The following is a 21,380-nucleotide window of genomic DNA, read 5'->3' as shown; positions in this document are numbered from 1 at the left end:
CTCACCAGTCTGGTGTCCGGCAAGGAGATTCATGAGGTACGACTTCCCAGTACGGTATCTGCCCACCATCGCCACAACCACGACGGGCTTAGTGATGGCGGACAGTATCTTCGCAGTTTCCTCATTCAGCACGAATTTACCTTTTGTATCAGACGAGATGAGCATGAGTGGTGAGTCCATAGCGAGAGATGAAGAGAACAACTAAGGAGATCGAGAGTGGAGCAAGAGGGGTGGTACCGAATGAGAACTGGGAAACAGGGAGGGTTCTTATAAATAGAGAAAAGGAAGTGAAACTACATAGCATTGGTATTCTTGTAACACACGCGTGACTCAATTGAATCTTACTGGAAAATTTCAGGGGAATTCCGAAGTGGAGTATATGATCAGATCCAGGTGGACATGGATACAATCTAGTTGTGCTGGTGATGAATGGTATATTAAGAGACCATAAATCAAACACGAGAATTAACTCCTCGACTCACTTGATATGTGACGTTTCACCGATTACATAATCGACTTCAGTTAACAAGGATTTGAAACATTCATAAGAATGGGTTGCTTGACAACATAGCCAACAGGTATCAGATTCACCTTTAAGTTTGACTCCAAACCCAGTAAGCTGTCATCCTGGTGTTTTGCAGGTAAGGTGTTGCACCAATGAGTACACGCCGTCCTTTAGAGGGATGTTAAAGCCGGGTATCCAATCTGCCCGCATTCATGGGAAGATGTCAAAGATCCCACGGTGTCTCTTGCAGGGGTAAGGCCATTGTGTGCTGGTATCCTTTGCCAAATTGCTGCCTTAACTACCCCAGGGAAAAGCAATGGTAAACAACCAAGTATATTCTCTGCTTTGAGAATTCTCCGGCAGCATTGATGTGCATTGGATCTGATTAGATAAATAGGCCCTAATTCATTTCCTTACACAACTACGACTACTAATTCATCTGCCTCTTCTTCTTTTTCCCCTGTTAATTCCACGCAGTGGAAAGAGGCATTTGAACCATCTATTCAGATTAAGGACACAAAATCTAAAATTGTAAAAGTTTCTTTTCACACTCACCTTGGTCCATTTGAAGAATCCTGGATGGAACTTTACGACAGATCATTTCATGAACCCTCTCCGGAATCGGACGATCCAAACGTGAAAGATCCTGCCGGAGTGAAGTGACAGCCAAGGGATCTTGAATGTTGTTCGGCTCCAGAGTTTTGGAACAGAACCATGTTTTCTTAGAAATCAAGGGATAGCCAACAAATCGAAAAGATCACATATTATTACACGAGTCAGTGATCAGCTATCCCTCGATTTCTAAATATAAAAAGGGCATAATGTGAAAAATGATGACGAAACACCCTGAAACTCGAACTTATTCTATGACTTATCACATTAAAGCCATGTACCAAGTTTCAATTTAATATGTTAAAGGGTATGGGAGAAAGAGGATACAAAACCAAAGGTGGGAAAGAGAGAAACATAGAGCAAACCTATAATCCCCTCTGGTGAAACCGGTCGGGTGACTAATAAATGAGTGTGTGTGTGTGTGTGTGTGTGCGTGCGTGCGTGCGTGCGTGCGTGCGTGCGTGCGTGCGTGCGCGCGCACACACACACACACACACACACACACAACATAACACCAGACACCTGGGAAAGCTTCCCTTCATTGCTTCCTTAAGGCCGTCACACCTTGACAATTTAGCCAGCGTATGCCGACTTGTGAAAAATTTGTCTAAAACGCTGGCACACATCGAATACGTTAGGGGTAAGTTTTGATAACATTGAGAGCACGCTGAAAAACACTGCCATACGTCGTAGTACGCTGGCTTTCATCGTTGTACTTTGCGGTTGTCCTCAAATTTTCCATGCTTGAAATTTTACGACGTATGCCAGCATATGACTCACACGTTCCGCTACGCTGGCCATAAGTTGTAGGCACGTTATACGATCGTTGACACACGTCGACACACGTTACTTGTAAGTTACTCATAAGTCGAAACACGTCGAGGTAATGATTAGCGTACCCGAAACTTATTTATAACCTATGAGTAACGTGTTGTAGGCACGTTACGCGATCGTTGACACACGTCGAGGCACATTACTTGTAAGTTACTCATAAGTCGAAACACATCGAGGTAATGCTTAGCGTACCGAAAACTTATTTATAACCTATGAGTAACGTGCTTTGAACCTATGTGTAACGTACCTCCAACGCATATTGACGTATGTAGACATATTTGATTTACGTCTTCCGGACGACCACAGAACTTACTGAACGTGTTTCTAATTTACAGCTACCGTATAATGGCGTATTGGCAGCATTTGCAAAAAAAAAAAATAATAATAATAAATAAATAAATAAATAAATAAATAACAACAATAACTTCCGATATGTCATGACGTGCCGTTACGTCACGTCCGATTGCCTCTTCAGTTTGCTCATGTCTTATTCTTAGTTCCTCCTCTGTGAATATTTTCTGTTTGAGGATATCGTCACGTCGACGTCGAAACTTAAAAGCAAATGTCCGAATATATTTTAAAATTCGTGATAGACTAAAAAAAACAAAAAAAAACAACAACAACAACAACAACAACAACTTCAGATATTTCGGCACGTGCCTTCACGGAGCCAAGGAGAAAAAAAGAAAATGTGTCTTGACGGAGAAAATAAGTTTCGAGTATGCACATTACCTCGACGTGTTTCGACTCATGAGTAACTTACAAGGAACTTGTGTCGACGTGTGTCAACGATCGCATATCGTGCCTACAACTTATGGCCAGCGTAGCGGAACGTGAGAATCATGCGGCGAGTATGTCGTAAAATTTTCAGCATGCTTGAAATTTCACGACGTACTAGACGTACTACGACGTATGACAGCGTACTTCATCATTTTTCAGCGTGCTCTTCATGTAAACCAAACTTACCCATAACGTATTCGACGTGTCCCAGCGTTTTAGACACATTTCTCATAGGTCGGCATACGCTGGCTCAATCGTCAAGGTGTGACTGCGTGGTTGACACTTCCAATTCTCAGGCGGTTATGATTTAAATCGGCGTGTGGCAGCTTTTTAACAGGCTACGCCACGTGATCGTCGGCGATATGTGCAACGCGCTATGCCTAAGTTAAACTGTCGTTGGGCATAGGTTGTGAACGCCGACAACACGCTAATCATTTGTTGGTATAAGTTATCTATAAGACAACGAAACATTCTGTGTACGTTACTAATATGTTATGCATACGACCAACTCGTTATGAATACGCCAAAAACTTTTTTAAAAAACATCAAAATTTCAGCGTACGCTAACGTTTTACATACATTTTTATACGTTGCCATTGCTGGCTAAATCTTCAAGGTGTGACAGCCCCTTTAAGCAGTTCAAACATGTTGCTTCACCCCTTTGCTGCGGTTTACCTATCAGTGTTTTTTACCTGGAATGAAAGGTACAGGGTGATCTATTTATTTATTCGAGAACCCTAAATAATTCCCACACACCAAAAACTAGATCAGTGAGGAACCTAATATTTTGTGCAAACGTAGCCTAATTTTACAGAAAGACGTGACATGAGCCACACAATTGATTACCCCAAATGAAGTGCTGAAAGTGTCCGTCCACCACTATGTTGCAGACACAAATTCATTATTCGTAGCATGCTCTCTGACACAAGATATTTAGGGAATGTTACTGACTGTGTCACTGATTAATTATTGCTTTTAAATCACTAACAGTGAGTTTGTGGATTTGTAAACAGTGAGATTGTTGTGCTAAATTTGTCAGAGATTTCTTCGGGCTTGCTTCCATTCTATTCCACACTTCATCATCTTTCTCTGGTGGAACAACACTTGGCTGACGCATGTTTAACTCTCATGCAGCCTGTTTCTCTGAACAGCTTCACCAGTTTCCATATCACTGATTTTGAAGGTTTCGTACGACTACCAAAGCGACTTCTAAATTCAATTTGACATTCCCTAAAGGATGCAATCTTGATGTAATGTTTGACGAGAAACACGCATTCATACATGGTGAGCGCCATGGCATGACAGAGTGAAAAACGTGAAACATCACTGCTGGGTCACATGACAAATCACGTGATGCCTGATAACTCTCAGGATCATGTCACGTCTTTCTGTAACATTAGGCTACATTCACGAAAAATATTAGGTTTCCTAACAGATATAGTTTACAGTGAATGTGAATTATTTTGGGTTCTCAAATAAATAAATAAAATTTAATTACCCCGTACTTACAGGTTTGCCTTCCACCATTATGTTGTTCTGTCCTCCATGTCTGTGTGGGCACGGGTTTACCGTGCAGGGGCCATTCCAGGCGAGCATGGTCTTGGCCCAGTCGGGCACGTTGTGTGATGAGTGATATTAAAGTTGATTTCAACCTCATCAAGATTGGTGTTTTGGCTGTGGTGCTCCGCTGGGGAATTCAGTTAACCTTTGTAGCGTGGTGGCAGCATCGGGATACGATTCCATGCACTCTTCATCCTGGAGACGACGATCGACAGAACGTCACTGTTACGAGAACCATCTTTGAACCCCAATCGCACCTTACAAGAAGGTGAGCGGCCAACCAGCTCGTTCTGTCGCTGTGTCATAAACATCGTCTGTGCAACATTCCCGTCACCAAAATGGCTACCACACGCCGTGCACCAAAGCAGTGGTCACTCAGCAAGAGTGAAACGGTAAACTCATTTGAATGTTAGAGACACAATTTCCTTTATATTTTAATCGCTCGCTCCCAACTTTGCTCCCTTCCTCACTGAGGGCGTCACCTGGGAGAAGAAGAGCAGAGCGTTCCCTCTTCGTGGACTCTTGGATGATGGTGAGAGCGTCCCCGTTGAGCAGCATCACACTGCCCAACAGAAAGTCGCCTACTGTAACTTATACTGGGTTAGATTGCAAACTACTGCCCTGTGATATTCCGTAACACCATAGTCCGAAACTCCATTTCAGTAGCCAACATATGGCAGTCGATTAGACTACATTTTGGATTCCAGTCGACGGGTGCACACTTCATTGACTTTGCAGCGACATGCCATAACCACGAGAAGCGCAATGAAGACTTGTACCAACGCCTGATGGTGTTTGTGGAAGATACCTTGCTTCGACGAGATGGCAGAATCTCCCACCATAGCCAGGTGATCATTGAAGATGAGGAGTTACCCCCTCGCTGGAGAACTTTGTTGTGCTTACATGGCTTCGTCTTGTTCACAGTGGACTCCCCGGACTCGTTAAACAACGCTATGGAACCGAGCTCAGGTCCTGCACCTTAGCCTCCATAAAGCCAGAGATATCCCAGGCGCTTGACTCACTATTAGATGAGCTCCACACTGCTGAAGATGCAGTCAATGCATACTGTAACATCTCCATTACAAGCCTCCCGCCGGGCATCATTCCCATCGTCAAAACCCCGTCAAGTCCTTTCGGGGACTCGTTCCAACAACCTTACGAAGTCCTGTCCCCTCTGCAAACAAGTATGTCGTACTGATTACAGTCATTTCCTCAGTGAATGTCCTTTCCTCCCTGAATGAGATCGTCGCTTCATTGCAAGAGCACGCCAAGTGGCTGACATAACTGAAGAGTCAGACGATGAGCCTGAAGGCATAACATGTGCCCATGGGGACAAGGTAGTTAGTAACACAGATTTTACAGAACCGGCCACTACACTACGTGTCCAGATTCACCAGTCTCCATATCTCGACACCTTCCACGGTCACCACACAACCCGAGTCACCATTGACAGCGGTGCCATGGGAAAGCTGATTCGTGAGACAACTGTAAGAAATTTAGGAGCCAAGATTCAGAAGAGTGCGCAGTCCACTCGTCAGACTGATGGAGCGTCCCTTCTTCAAATTGTTGGTGAGACCAGACTGACACTGACACATGATGGAAGAGAATTTCAGTTCGAGGGCCTGGTCGTCAAAAATCTTGACGTGGAGGTACTGGTGGGAATGCCTTTCATGGAGTCTAATGACATCTCAATCCGCCCTGCGAAGCACCAAGTTATCCTGGGTGATGGCACCATGTACGTATACGGGTCTCAGGGAAGGAGCCTTGATCGACATGCAGTACGCCAAGCTCATGTACTATGTGCCCCACCCCACACAACTACTCTGGCCCGGAGAGTTTATCGAAATGGTCCTCCCAAATGACATGTCGAGTAGTGACTCAGTGTTCACACTCGAACCGAGCACGGATGCCCCAAGTGCAAGGTCACTGCGACCAAGTGAGTTCTGGCCCCCTCCCAGTATCATCCATAGCATCAGCAGGAAGGTTTCAGATCCCCAATTTAACCAACGAAACACGAGTTCTCAAACATCAGGAGCAGTTTTTGCCAAAACTGCCTGGTGTACAGGTGGTTATACGAGTACGCCAAAGAACACCCATGTGGTTATAACCGAGACCAGCTCCACCAAAGTAAAACGCACACTCACATCACCCTCAGGACATGCTACGACTGTGACCCTCGACCCTGACATGTTCGCTCCCGACGAACGATCAAAGTTTTGTGCCCTGCTTGAAGAGTATGATGAAGTGCTTGACCCAGTGTTCTAAGGCAACAATGAGGCTGCAGCCCCCTTTGAGGCTGTTGTTAATATGGGCCCTGTTCAGCCTCCACAACGCCAAGGCCGTCTTCCACAATATGCGCATGACAAGCTGTGTGAATTACAACACAAATTTGATGACCTGGAAAAATTTTAAGTCTTTGCTCGCCCTGAGGACTTGGGGATTACTGTAGAATATCTGAATCCCTCATTCTTGATCAAGAAGCCCAGTGGCGGTTTTCGCTTAGTCACGGCCTTTGCTGATGTGGTCCGGTACAGTAAGTCCCAACCCTCTCTTATGCCAAACGTAGATTCCATCCTGCGCAAAATTTCTCAGTGGAAGTATCTAATTACTACTGACCTTACGAGGGCCTTTTACCAAATTCCATTATCCCGCCAGTCCATGAAGTACTGCGGTGTAGCCACACCCTTCCGTGAAATACGTGTGTATACCAGATCTGCTATGGGAATGCCTGGATCAGAGACAGCACTCGAAGAACCTTTCTTGCTGCAGGTATCATGTAAACCTGTACTAACCTGTTCCATGGTCGGGTTGTCGACGACTAAACCGTCTCCACTACCAGGTTTTCTGGTGAGGGGGGTGTTTGGACATGGACACCCAGCAGGATTCAAAGCAAAACCTGTCAAAGGAAGGAGGAGCTCCTTGTGAGCCAATGGCCATCTATATCTAGTGCACAACTGTGTCTGTGGTAGTCCTCCTTCAGTTGGGTTACTACTTGTAGGGAGGTTGGTGGCAGCATTTGCACTCCAGCCACCGTAAAACCCTTCATTCCGTAAAACATTCTCGAAGCATAAAAAAAATCTGAAAACCCACTCCGTGGGAGTACCTCCTGTGCAGTTTCCCTTCGCAGGGCAGCTCACTGGATGACGGGATTGGGGCAAAGCCTTCGGGACCCCCAATCTTGGATGATAGGAGGGAAACGACGGGGTAACATTCCCGGGTCAGATTGCGGGAGAGTGTGGCAGAGTGGTGCTGAGGTGTCGTCCACCAGACGGCAGTCTCCTTGGGTTAATCTGAGGCAGTCCCTTCAGGTGGGTGCCTGGAATGTCCTATCCCTGAGAGAGGATGATCACCTGTTTGTTATCATCTGAGCTCAAGCATTTGGACATCGGTATTGCAGCACTCTCTGAGGTTCGGAGATCGTATTGCGGCGAGATCATGGCAGGTGGTTCCACCTGCTATTGGTCTGGTCACTCTGATGGTTACCATGCCCAAGGAGTTGCTGTAGCTGTGTCAAACAAGCTGACTCCAATGATAATTGAGGTAACATCAGTCAACAAGCACATTATGAGACAAGATTCGTCACTCCTTGGGTGTCATGTTTATGCTCTGACTGAGGCGAGTGATTTCACCGTGAAGGACGCATTCTATGCCACGCCCGAGTCTGTGGTTGATCAGTGCCCCCAGGTGAGATACTCTGCTCGTCTGGGGAATTTCAATGCATCGACTGGAACTGATCGGGATGGTTATGAGACGTGAGTTGGTCCCCATGGATCTGGAACTGTGAACCAGAAGAGCACTAAGTTCCTTGACGTGGCAAGAAGTCATGGACTTAGGGTGGCTGGTTCATGGTTTCAGCGCCCACAGGCTCATCGCTGGACTTGGTATTCCAACGCTGGCGGTGTGGCAAAGGAGGTTGATCATGTGCTCATTGATGGTCGTTGGAGGATGATCCAGAACTGCAGGGTCTACAGGAGTGCTCAGTTCAATACCGACTACAGGCTTGTTGTAGCAACTCTGAAGTTGCAGCTTGTGGTACCATCCAAGCCTCGGCTGGATGTTGGCAAGCTCAAGGATGAGAGGGTAGCTGAGGAGTTTGTGAACAGGCTGAGTGGAGATTTGGGGGGTCTGGATGCTTTGGGAAATCCTGAAGAGTTGTGGAGTGCTTCAAAACCTTGATGTTGCCAGTGAATATCTTGGAACTCACCGGAGGGCGAAGAAGAATTTTGTCTCTTAAGGGACACTGGATACCATTGACCAGTCGCAGCACCAGGCTGAATGGCAGAGCTGAGGTGTTCGTGGAGCAGATGCGTAAAGCTGTACGTGTGCTAAGGGTGGGCAAGGAGGCCGAGATGTGAGGAATCTGTGAGGGGGTACAGTATCACCTGTGGTCAAGTGATTCTCGTCTTGCTGACGGGAATTCGCACATTGCGTTCCTCCAAGCCCGTCCCTCAGCGTACTGCAGTGAGAACGGAGGGTGGTGGGCTCTTGAAAGAGGAGTCCAAAGTGAAGGCCTGCTGGGCCGGGAGAGTGATTCGTGATGAATGTGAGATGGCAGGCACATTCAACAGGTATTTTGCTTCAACTTTTACACAAGAAGTCAGGAGAATTTCCAATAGCTGAGAGTATTTATCAAGGAGGTGAGGAAGGGTTTTTGTGGAAGATCCAGGTTGGAGTGGAGGAAGTAAAGCAACAGCGAGGAAATATAAGAATGGATAAGATAATACACACCCGAGTGTTGATGGATGTGGCTGAGCAAGTAAGCGAGATATTAATGGATATTTTCAACAGCTCACTGGAGTCAGGACAGATGCTGGAGGTTTGAAGAGTAGCAAATGTAACACCATTATTTAAGAAAGGATCAGCAAAGAATTGGGGAACTATAGACCTGTTAGTTTGACTTCAGTTGTGGGGAAGGTGTTGGAGACAATAATTATGGACTAGATGAGGAATTATATCAATAAATACAAACTGATAAAAGGTAGTCAGCATGGGTTTACCAAAGGTAGTTCCTGTCTCACACATCTTTTGGAGTTCTATGAAGCAGTGTCTGAATGGGTGGATGAGGGAAAGGCAGTGGACATAGTATATCAAGACTTCAAGAAGGCATTTTAAAAGGAATCACATCAGAGGTTGTTAGCCAAATTGAGGGCTTGTGGAGTGGCTGGTTCGGTAGCTAATTGGATTGCAAACTGGCTTAGTGACAGGAAGCAAAGAGTGGTTGTGAGTGGGTGGATGTCTTGTTCCAACCATCCATTGGAACCATACTCTAAGTGCTGTCTAAGTAGTCTCCTGGGCTATTGGGCACAATCCTGGATGGGTCGCCACTCCGACACAGGATACCAGCAAGCTGGTACTCATTTTGCCGACCTCGGAAGGATGACAGGCAGAGTCAACCCCACTTGGTATTATTTCAACTGCTGAGTGGGATTTGAACTCAGGTTCCTAATATCCCAAGCTCACCACCCTTACCATTAAGCCAACACCAGGCATATGTCTTGCTGGGAAGATGTAAGTCGTGGGACACCTCAGGAATCAGTACTCGGACCATTACGATTCATTATTTACATCAATGATTTGGGTAGTGGAGTGAAGAGTCGGTTTTCTAAATTTGCAGATGACACAAAGTTTGGAGGGAAAGTGGATAACAGAGGGGTGATGGTCAGATTCAGGAATTATGAGATCAGTTCATCCTTGTCACACACCCAAAGTGTCCAACAAATTTCATCCAAATCCATCCATAACTTTTTGAGATATCCTGCACACAGACAGATAGGGGTGAAAACATAACCTCCTTCCACCTAACAGCTCGGTAATGAAAGGAGCACACTGACCCAAGATGTGACATGACACACGTCCTGCAAATAAATTATCCCAACACATCACTTCCAAACTAGGATGGCGACTGTATGGCACTTAGGTCTTTGCAGACTGAGATTTATGCCTTTGCAGACTGAGATTTGCAGACTGAGGTCAAGAATAAATGAAATTAGAGCCACCAATTCAGATTTCACCCTTGTTATGAGCTCATCAGGACAACATACTGCAAACTGTTTCCTTCTGACCATACTAAGCTCGTTAATTAATACAAATCAAACCCCCAAACCTAACGAGGCATAAATATATAGCCATATACGCATCTGCTCCATTATAGATAAGATTGTAAGTTACTGCAATTGCTCACATAAAATACACAGGGCACTTGTCAGATAACTAGCACAATGATGGTGTATGTATATATGTATGTATGTATGTATGTATGTATGTATGTATGTATGTATGTATATATATATATATATATATATATATATATATATATACATATACATACATATATACACATACATATATATATATATATATATATATATATATATATATATATATACATATACATACATACATATATACACATACATACATATATACACATACATACATATATACACATACATACATATATACACATACATATACATACATATATATATATATATATATATATATATATATATATATATATATGTCTATATATACACACACACACACACACACACACACACACACACACACACACACACACACACACACACACACACACACACACACACACACACACACACACACACACACACACACACACACACACACACACACCGGGTGTAGTGGCGTGCGCCTGTAATCCGGCTACTCGAAGGCTTGGGTTGGAGGATCGCTTGAGGACGGGAGCTCTGCGCTGGGCCGTGCTATGAGAGGGTATAGGGCAGCCCGGAATCATGGCGAAACCCAATCCTTATCCCTGTGTCGTAAGAGGCGACCAGGGTTGCGTCAGGAAGGGCATCCGGCGTAAAAGCTATGCCAAATCAGTATGCGGATCATGCCGGATGATCCGCTGTGGCGAACCCTAACGGGAGCAGCCGAACGAAGAAGATATATATATATATATATATATATATATATATATATATATTTATATATATTATACATAGATATTTTAAAGTTTCAATAATTAGTTTTAAAAGGAAACAAATGTATTATAGCCAATCAATTTTAATTCATCCATCAAAATAATAATTGTTTTTCAGAACAAAAAATATACATTCAATGTTGTACAAGATATCCCACAATGCACTGCATTTTAAAGAGAGCAGCACCCAGTAACGAAGGTTGATCTCATTTCGGTGCACGAAATCTGGAGATAGAGCTTTCACTTTCGCACTTGTGGATAATTCGCACCCCAAATTTTCATTCGATATCTCTAGGAAAAAAGTCCGGCTTATGCACGAGTGATTGTGGTGTATAGTTATACGTTACATTTTCCAGGGAATACATTCAATCAATAAAATTATTTAAGGTTGTTTTTTTATATATATATATATATATATATATATATATATATATATATATATATATATATATATATATATATATATATATATATATATCAAACTGTTCATCAATAATACTTCCAAAGAGAAACATATAAAATAGTTCACTCAAATGGTAAAGCACAAGCCTTCTTCGGCATTTCTCTATGTACATTTTTAGTCGTGTTCATATTATATCCCCAAAATGACATATTTTTGACTCCTCTTCCTCTCAATTTCAAATTTTCTTGAAGCTCTCTTTGAACACGTTTTATCAATTTTTAATCATAACATTAACTTTTTTGTTCAACTTAATTAATAAGTAAAAATTGCATGTTTTCAAGTTTATCTGCAAAATCATAAGATGCAAAGCAAAGACACCAGTGGACTAAAAAGGCACAAGGCCTGTACAATATCATGCTTCAAAGTCTTACAATACTTCTCTTGAGCTTCACATTCCTTTTTGAAGTTGGTGTGTGTGTGAATCGATTAGCATGCAAAAGAAAGATGCTCTACACATTCGGATTAAAATAAAAAATAAAAACAAACTGTGTGGAAATAAAGCGTTTTGTCATCCAGTGGTCGTTTCAACCGACTCTAGTCCATCATGGTGTTGGAGTGAGCGGGGGTGCCATACACGCAGGGTATGGTCATCGCTGGCGGTAACGAGCACGCCATGCCTTGTTGGGTGCAACGCAACAGAGTTAACCACATCGTGGTGAAGCAGCCTTGCTATGCAGGCACCATAGTGACGATCCCACACGTACGCTGAACCATCTTCAGAGCCACTAAAATAACAATACAACAACAACAGCCATCGTGACGATCACACACGTACGCTGAACCACTTTCAGAGCCACTAAAATAACAATATAACACCAATGTTTAAAGCAACATCAACACAATCAATAATCACCACCACACATGACATTTGAATAAACTCCGACCTGGACAGCAGGCTACGTGAAGCATCCATGAACATGAAAAAACAACGATCCTCTGGTGTGAAAGCCTTGTGGCCAAGGAAACGCCGAAACTCCGTTTTCTCACTAATTCTCACATGTTTCCCACGTTCCAAAGACCAAAGATCAACTTCATGAAGTGTTATGATATTGGAAATGGGTGGTGGACACATCGGGTCATTTATCTTCGTGTCAGGTGCCCATGAACGGCAGTTCACAAACAAATACCTGCAAAAAGGGTTTGAAGGACAGGCAGACATAATAAATAGAGAATGTTCTTGGGTTATGGTGATGATGTGGAAAGAATGCAAATTGACCCCAGATTTGACATTGGCATATTTTCTTTCTTTGTGGGTCAAACCCATGTCACCTACTGGATTAGTCTATATCAAAATAATATTGGTTCACGAGTCAGTAAGTGACCACTATATTCATTATGGGTGTGTGTCTGTCTGTCTGTCCCGAGCATAGCTCCGTGGGTTTTGATCCGATCCTGATAAAATTTGGGTGGGAGGTTTATATCATGATCTAGTTGTGTTTTCCTGAGAATGGGCGTGGTGCACCCATTATGGGTGGAGCCACGCCCAAAAAAACATGTGTTTTTAGGGGGTAGCCGATTTCAAGTTACATCTTCTCCGAGGGGGTTTGTCTAATCTGGCAGGGGTTTCGGTATTTGGTTAGCCCAATGGCACCTGCATAGCCACACGGAGCTCGATTTTTCATTTTCATCCCAAGGTCAAGGTCACAAGGTCACGAACTTAGAAAATGTCAAAAAATCAATAAACTGGGCATCAAGCTCCTAGGGTTTTCAACTGTTTCGAATGAAAGTTGGTATGCAAGTAGTGCTCTTCGAGTACTACAACTTTCATCATTTACGTTTTTCCCGATTCCTGCCATAAAAAAATAAAAAAGGCAAACGACGTTTAGGATTTCGCAATTCCTGGTCGATTTGTAGTGCTCTTCGATTACTACAACTTTCATCATTTACGTTTTTCCAGATTCCCGCCAGTTTGCCCGTGGCGTCCCCTCGAAGGTCAAAAAATAAAAAAGGCGAACCGTGTGCATTGCTCGTGAACCATCGCCGTCTCCATACTTGTGAAACCTACGATCAATATGAAAGTCACACATTGATTTTTTAATACAGGCAAAGGTTCGACTTGTGGTACGAAAATGACTTTTTCAGGGCATGTAGTTTTGGACACAACTCTCCTTTTTTTTGTCTTGTAAGCAGAGCCGAGGCTCATGGAGGTTCCAGCATACAGAATGGACCGGGACATAACAGAACGAAAAGAACAGTTAAAGGAGGGAGGGGGTGGGGGGGGACACACCAACAGCAGGGTATAGAAACAAGAGATCTGGAGGAAGAAAGGACATGGGGAAGAATGAAAGAAAGGGGGGAGGGTGGGAGGATGACAAGTTGAACAAGCTGGATACAGGTGCAACCCCTCAATCAAAGAACTGGAAGGGAAAACTGGGGAAGAAGCAGAGATTGAAAAAAAAAAAGAAAAGAAGAGGGTGAAGGAGCATGAGGAAACCCGATAAACTAGAAACTTTGAAAGAGATGGGATTGAGGAGAGTTAATTAATGAGCAAAGAAAATATCATGAGTATATATACATATATATATATATATATATATATATATATATATATATATATATATATATCTTCTTCTTTCGGCTGCTCCCCTTAGGGGTCGCCACAGCGGATCATCCGTATGATCTGCATAGTGATTTGGCACATTTTTTTTTTACACCGGATGCCCTTCCTGACGCAACCCTGGTCGCCTCTTGCGACACAGGGATCTGGTACACCTATTTTAACCGGGGTATACACCGGCCCAGTATACTGGTACTCATTTCGCCGACCTCAGAAGGATGACAGGCTGAGTCAACCCCTGGTGTATTAATTCAGTGGCTCAACGGGGCTTGAACTCAGGACCTTTTGGATCCCAAGCCGCTGCCCTAACCACTGCGCCAACACCAGGCTCGTGTATATATATATATATATATATATATATATATATATATATATATATATATATATATATATATATATATATATATATATATATATATATATATATATATATATATATATATATATATATATATATATATATACGTGATGACCTGAGATGGTGGTGAACAGCTGTCTTGAATCCCTGGAGGGACGCATGAGAATGAAGAATAAGAAAATTGGTTCAACAGGTGAGAGAAAAGAGGGATAAATGAGGAGGTTAGCAGTAAGTTTGGAGCAGTGATCCTGGAATCTTTACTAGTTTCTACCTGTGCAAGTTTTATGCAATTAATCTTCATCAACATTGCTCTTTCACTGGATTTGCGGCACATGATAGTGAAAATTATGCCCGATAAATACAATTCTTACCACTTCTTTAATGGTGCTAACATCTATCACCTTTCTTTTGAGGTCGGCGTCTTTGACAGACTTCTTTCAAGAACCAACTGACCAGGCCCAAAGTTCAACTGAAGGTGACAGGAATTTGGAAATTGGCAGGAGTGCTGGCAATATCTATTCTACTCTATGCAAAAAAACACCATGGTATCTCGAATACTCAACAATGATAAGTGTTAGCAGACGAGGCCAAATTCTTCCGAGGGACAGCACACGCATTTATGCTACGTCCTGCCAGTGAATAAATAGGGGCAATTCTCCTGGGTGCTCACCTGGTGGAATAATGCGACTGAGGAGGAAGTCATTGTGGGACGGAATCAGCAAAATCTTACACTAGATTCAGAAGCCAACAAAATGATAACTTCAGGAATCTGTAATGCCGGACAAATTTGATAGTCATACTTCTCCAGAGGATTGCATCTGTCCTTGAAGATTTTCAATGCATGTCGCCAAACTGCCCTCTTCCTATGCCTCCTCTTGATCCAGGCAAAAAAAAAAAATTGACCTTCAGCATCCCTTTACAATGGTATTATCTGCAGACTACTGTAATTAGAACTATCATCACTTCAGTTACCAACAATCCTTACTGCAGTGAACATAAATTACAATCGAGTAACCAATAGTTATTCTTAAGTTAACTTAAACTGCCAGCAAGTATATGAGCGTACAACTACTTCTAACTATATCATTTTTCCTGGGAACTAATTGAAGTAAATATCCCATGTAAACTACCAATTATAAGCTGTACAATGCTTGCTTCAAGGCTTTAAATGCACTCTTAAGCATTCCCTCACCATCATGTAAAAGTTTCTTTGTTATTCAAACACTTGTGATTCGGTTTTGATCACACATGAGATAATCACTCTTTGACAATTGACAACTAACTTTGAACGGGTGATCATCACATGATTAGCGATTCTACACTCTCACTCTTAAACACCTTTTGAAAAATTGGCACATATTGTTTAATGTTATGCTTAACTTCCTTGTTACTCTTCTAGTTACCTCCACCACTAAAGGTGAACGGAGATTATGTTTTCACTCCCGTCTTTGTCTGTTTGTCTGTGAACAGAATGCCTCAAAAAGTTATGGACGGATCCGCACGAAACTTGGTGGACAGGTTAGGTGTGTAACAAGAACTAAATGATTAGATTTTGGTTAACATCAGGATATTATAATTTTGTAAGTGATTCTTCACCATTGAGATAGGGCTAAAAATTATAAATAGCAAGATATCCCAAAAAGTTATGAACTGATAGAGACAAAACTTGGTGAAAGGGTTGGGTGTGTGTCAACGGCAAATTGATTCGATTTTGGTGAAGACACGGATCCGGACACGAGAACGTTTTCATTTATAAAGTGCTTCTTCACCATTGAGAGATAGAGCCAACAACAATATATCGCACAATTTTTCAAAATATTGTGGATGGATTCGGACGAAACTTGGGGGATGAGTTGGGTAGGTGAAAAGAACAAGCCGATTCGATTTTGGTTCCGGTCTTGATGCAGATCCGGCCTATCATTGGGATACAAAACATAAACTGTTCAGCCTGGTGGATGTATGCACTCAACTGAGTGCCATTCTGGTTCTGTGTATTAAACCATCATCATAAATGAGTTGCATCATCAATAGGTGTTACAAAGAGCTCACCGATGGTCTGGAGATAGGCATAAGCCAACAATCTGACCGTTGAATTCCAGTAGCCAATCTAGGCTGGTTGGACCATCTATGTTGCCCTGGAAACCTCGAGCATCGAGCCAATCATCTACAGCTTCAATATTGGCCTCTTCTTCATCTTCATGTCCATCTGCATCATGTTCTACGAGACCTTCAGCAACTCTCGGTAATTTTATCAGGGTGCGAAGCACCTCAGCAGGCAGAAGCTTGATCCCTGAGGAAGAATTAAGATGAGAAATATCTGAGTTACTTCAATAATATGCAGAAGATTTGAGGCTTCAGGGAAGAATGTGTTGAGCAGAAACTCTAGCAAAATTCACCAAGGATATACATTTGCATTATCAACCTTTTTTGTATACAATGTCAAAGGTCGAAACACGTGCACAATTCACCAAGAATATACATATGCATAATCAACTTTTTTTGTGGACAATGTTGAATCTCGTGGAAGGGGTAGAACAGAGAATGTATTGACATCACAGCACAAAAGGAACAGTGGAAGTGGAGGGGAGGAGGGAGGGGGTGAACACACATCCAGCAGGGTTGAAGGACAAAATTGAAGGAGAGCTGGAAAAATGAGGAATGTGGGGAAGGTTTATGGGAGGGAAGGATGCATGGGGTGGATGAGATAGGCACATAAGCAAACTATCAGGAAAGAAAAACAGGAAATTTGGGGGGGGGGGGGTATCGGGGTAGTAATATAATGGTTTTGGATTGGGGATAATCTAAGATATTGGTGAACAGCTGTCTTGAAGACTTGGAGGGAAGAATGAGCTTGAAGAGAATGTGGACATTGGTTTCACAAGTGGAGAAACCAGAGAGTTAGGGTTAGCATTAGGTGTCAAACCACCCAATGCTCGACTGTTTATACATTTATCGTTTTTAAAAGACGAGTCTAATAATATTTTTTATAAAGCATTGCAGTGAAGTCTGATCAAAATAATTTTAAAGCAATATATGTACCATGGGGAGAACAAGTATTTGATACACTGCGAATTTTGCAGGTTTTCCCATTTACAAAGCACGTGGAGGTCTGTAATTTTTATCATAGGTACACTTCAACTGTGAAAGACGGAATCGAAAACAAAAATCCTGAAAATCACATTGTATGATTTTTAAATAATTAATTTGCATTTTATTGCATGAAATAAGTATTTGATACATCAGAAAAACAAAGCTTAATATTTGGTACAGAAACCTTTGCTTGCAATTACAGAGATCAGACGTTTCCTGTAGTTCTTAACCAGGTTTGCACAGACTGCAGCAGGGATTTTGGCCCACTCCTCCATACAGATCTTCTCCAGATCCTTCAGGTTTCAGGGCTGTCGCTGGGCAACACAGACTTTCAGCTCCCTCCAAAGATTTTCTATTGGGTTCAGGTCTGGAGACTGGCTAGGCCACTCCAGGACCTTGAGATGCTTCTTATGGAGCCACTCCTTAATTGTCCTGGCTGTGTGTTTCGGGTTGCCGTCATGCTGGAAGACCCAGCCACGCCCCATCTTCAATGCTCTTGTTGAGGGAAGGAGGTTGTTGGCCAAGATCTCGCGATACATGGCCCCATACATCCTCCCCTCAATACGGTGCAGTTGTCCTGTCCCCTTTACAGAAAAGCATCCCCAAAGAATGATGTTTCCATCTCCATGCTTCAGGGTTGGGATGGTGTTCTTGGGGTTGTACTCATCCTTCTTCTTCCTCCAAACACGGCGAGTGGAATTTAAACCAAAAAGCTCTATTTTGGTCTCATCAGACCACATGACTTTCTCCCATTCCTCCTCTGGATCATCCAAATGGTCAATGGCAAACTTCAGACAGGCCTGGACATGTGCTGGCTTGAGCAGAGGGACCTTGCGTGCGCTGCAGGATTTTAATCCATGACAGCGTAATGTGTTACTTATGGTTTTCTTTGATACTGTGGTCCCAGCTCTCTTCAGGTCATTGACCAGGTCCTGCTGTGTAGTTCTGGGCTGATCCCTCACCTTTCTCATGATCATTGAGGCTCCACGAGGTGCGATCTTGCACGGAGCCCCAGACCGAGGGAGATTGACTCTTATCTTGAACTTCTTCCATTTTCTAATAATTGTGCCAACAGTTGTTGCCTTCTCACCAAGCTGCTTGCCTATTGTCCTGTAGCCCATCCCAGCCTTGTGCAAGTCTACAATTTTGTCCCTGATGTCCTTAGACAGCTCCCTGGTCTTGCCCATTGTGGAGAGGTTAGAGTCTGATTGATTGAGTATACAATGGACAGCTGTCTTGTATGCAGATAACGAGTTCAAACAGGTGCAGTTAATACAGGTAAATGAGTGGAGAATGGGAGGGTTTCTGAAACACAAAACTCACAGGTCTGTGAGAGCCAGAATTCTTTCTGGTTGGTCGGTGATCAAATACTTATTTCATGCAATAAAATGCAAATTAATTATTTAAAAATCATACAATGTGATTTTCAGGATTTTTGTTTTAGATTCCGTCTTTCACAGTTGAAGTGTACCTATGATAAAAATTACAGACCTCTACGTGCTTTGTAAGTGGGAAAACCTGCAAAATCGGCAGTGTATCAAATACTTGTTCTCCCCACTGTATTTGTATATTGTAATCAGTAAAAAATAGTGTGGTAGATAAAAACATTAGAAAGGAAATAACTGGCACCAAAAACTTTAACATTTTCACGCTCACACTGACACTGATGCTCACGCTCACGCCGGGGGTATCGCTATAGCCCTCTGTTCTACGAACAGGCAAGCTAAAGAAGAGGGATGAATGAGTGGAAGTAAGCAGTGATTCTAGATTTGGGGAGTTTCACCAGAAAGTGGTTGATGGTGGACCGTGTGTGCTCTGCAGAAACCTGGTGGGGTGGAGAGTGGAGGGGAACAAAGCATGGTATGAGCAGAGGGTGAAAAACCAGAAAGGAGGGATGCTTGGACCATTCATGAAGCGCGACGCTCATCTTCTGTCGGGGACACTTCGCTGTGCCACGATCTCTGCCCTGTTCTACTCTGCTCTCCTACCTGTTCCCTGAGAGACATGTCAGCCTTTAAGCAATCCTTCTCTGGTTCGGGTGTGCATGCGTGAATATATGACTGGGTCCATAGAGGGGTAGTTTGATTGCAATATAAGGGTTTATTTATTCATAATTATCATCCATGATCGTCTGTCTGTCCGCTGGATCCGTCCATTTCCGTGTCTCCCGCCCATGTCCTTTTCTTTAATCTCTCTCGATCAAGTGCAGCCTGTGGCTGCTGGTTGCATCATTGGTTGGGACGCGGCTATGCCGCTGATGCAGTGTCCCCCTTACCAGTACACTGGTGCTCATTTTGCCAACCTCAGAAGGATGACAGGCTGAGTCAACCTCCTGGTGTATTTTAATTCAGCAGCCAACAGGGCTTGAACTCAGGACCCTAGGATCCCAAGCTGCCACCCTAACCACTAAGCCAACACCAGGCTCTTTTCTTAAATAAATCTCTATTTTGAAAAACTGTGCAAGCTTGATCTGCAATCTGACTCCCAAACGTGGCTCATTTAAGTGGCATTAGTTTTTCCTTGGGGGTGCAAGTTAAGTTAACATCCTGATAACTGGTGCGAGGTTACTCCACAATCAGAATATGATAACTCTCCGATGATCGGGCGTGCGTGCGGTTGCCTCCAAATTGGTGTTAATCTGGCCATCTATGAAGACTGATTCAGCGTTTTACAGCTCCACACATGACTCGTTATTAATAATCGTGGTCAGCACTGCAAATGCGACAATATGTTGCCATGGCAGTATTGTGCACTTGCACAATTTAGATTTGGCAAATAATCAGAATGCTGTGTCAACACATATTGTCATGTTTACAGGCAATGTTTAGAACTTTACAATTGCAATTTGCACATCACCGTTACAATCTACAATCTGCCTTTTACAGCTCAACACAGTCACACTTACAATCACTGGGATCTCTCGTGATGAAGCTCAGTGTCGAGATCATGGTGTGATTTAATTGGGGGGGGGGTGATGGTGATTTCCCTGGCTTTTTTTTATCCCTGCCACTGCACTTGGGGAGGGGGGGGTAAATTAACTACCCACCCACCCACCAAAGATTTTGTATTAATGGTGATTGAATTCGTGAAATTTTAACGTCTGACATTTTAAAATGATAAATGTATGCTGTATCCTTTTTGAGCACGAACTGATTTTAAAGAGCTTGTTCTCATCAGAAAAAAAAACAGGATAAGGTCAGCAGGACGGTGTGGTGAAGATGATTTTTAAAAATGCAATGGAGTTTCATTTCACTGGATCTGGATCATGATGTTCGTCTGTATAAAGTGGATCAGATGGGATTCCACTTATCCATTATCATCTCACAAGTGTACGTGACAATGCACAGCAAATAAACCAATCAAAAATCGAATACATCATCATCATTACAATGCTGTATTTCGAAGCGATTATTGAAAAACACAACCTTCCGTTTTCAGTTATCCCAAGCTTTAGTTGACATGGGGACACGATTTGATGATAAAGGGGTCCTGGAAGAGGCAGCTGCACTGAACCCTTCAATGTGGCCAGCAAAAAAGGATACAATAATTTTGTTTGGGGACGATAAATTCTGAATCCATGCAAAACTGTGAAAATAAACCTTTCAAAAGTTCTCACCATAAAGGAATTTAGAGAGTACAAAGATACACAGCATATGG

At 42.9% G+C, this 21,380-nt stretch overlaps 2 protein-coding genes across 4 annotated transcripts in view; both read right to left on the bottom strand.

Moving 5' to 3' along the window:
- The window catches only part of LOC147012986 (guanylate-binding protein 2-like), a 49,853-nt gene extending 49,600 nt beyond the window's left edge, over positions 1-253 (bottom strand). The window contains exon 1 of the mRNA XM_085854409.1: positions 6-253. Coding sequence (XP_085710535.1) covers positions 6-180 — 175 coding nt within the window. The 5' untranslated portion in view covers positions 181-253. The remainder of the gene's footprint in view (positions 1-5) is intronic.
- Positions 254-11,320: 11,067 nt separating this feature from the next.
- Positions 11,321-21,380, bottom strand: part of LOC147012985 (F-box/WD repeat-containing protein 5-like) — a 48,170-nt gene continuing 38,110 nt past the window's right edge. For all 3 annotated transcript variants that reach the window (XM_085854407.1, XM_085854405.1, XM_085854404.1), the window contains exons 8-10: positions 16,683-16,923; positions 12,603-12,845; positions 11,321-12,443 (exon numbers count right to left, since the gene is read on the bottom strand). In XM_085854407.1, coding sequence (XP_085710533.1) covers positions 12,227-12,443; positions 12,603-12,845; positions 16,683-16,923 — 701 coding nt within the window. In that variant the 3' untranslated portion in view covers positions 11,321-12,226. The remainder of the gene's footprint in view (positions 12,444-12,602; positions 12,846-16,682; positions 16,924-21,380) is intronic.

This window comes from Eptatretus burgeri, chromosome 14 (assembly GCF_056783735.1).
Source record: "Eptatretus burgeri isolate ZD-2024b chromosome 14, Ebu_testis_v1, whole genome shotgun sequence".
NCBI lineage: Eukaryota > Metazoa > Chordata > Myxini > Myxiniformes > Myxinidae > Eptatretus > Eptatretus burgeri.
Note: the sequence above shows the minus strand (reverse complement) of the source record. Positions and strands in the feature narration are given on the sequence as shown.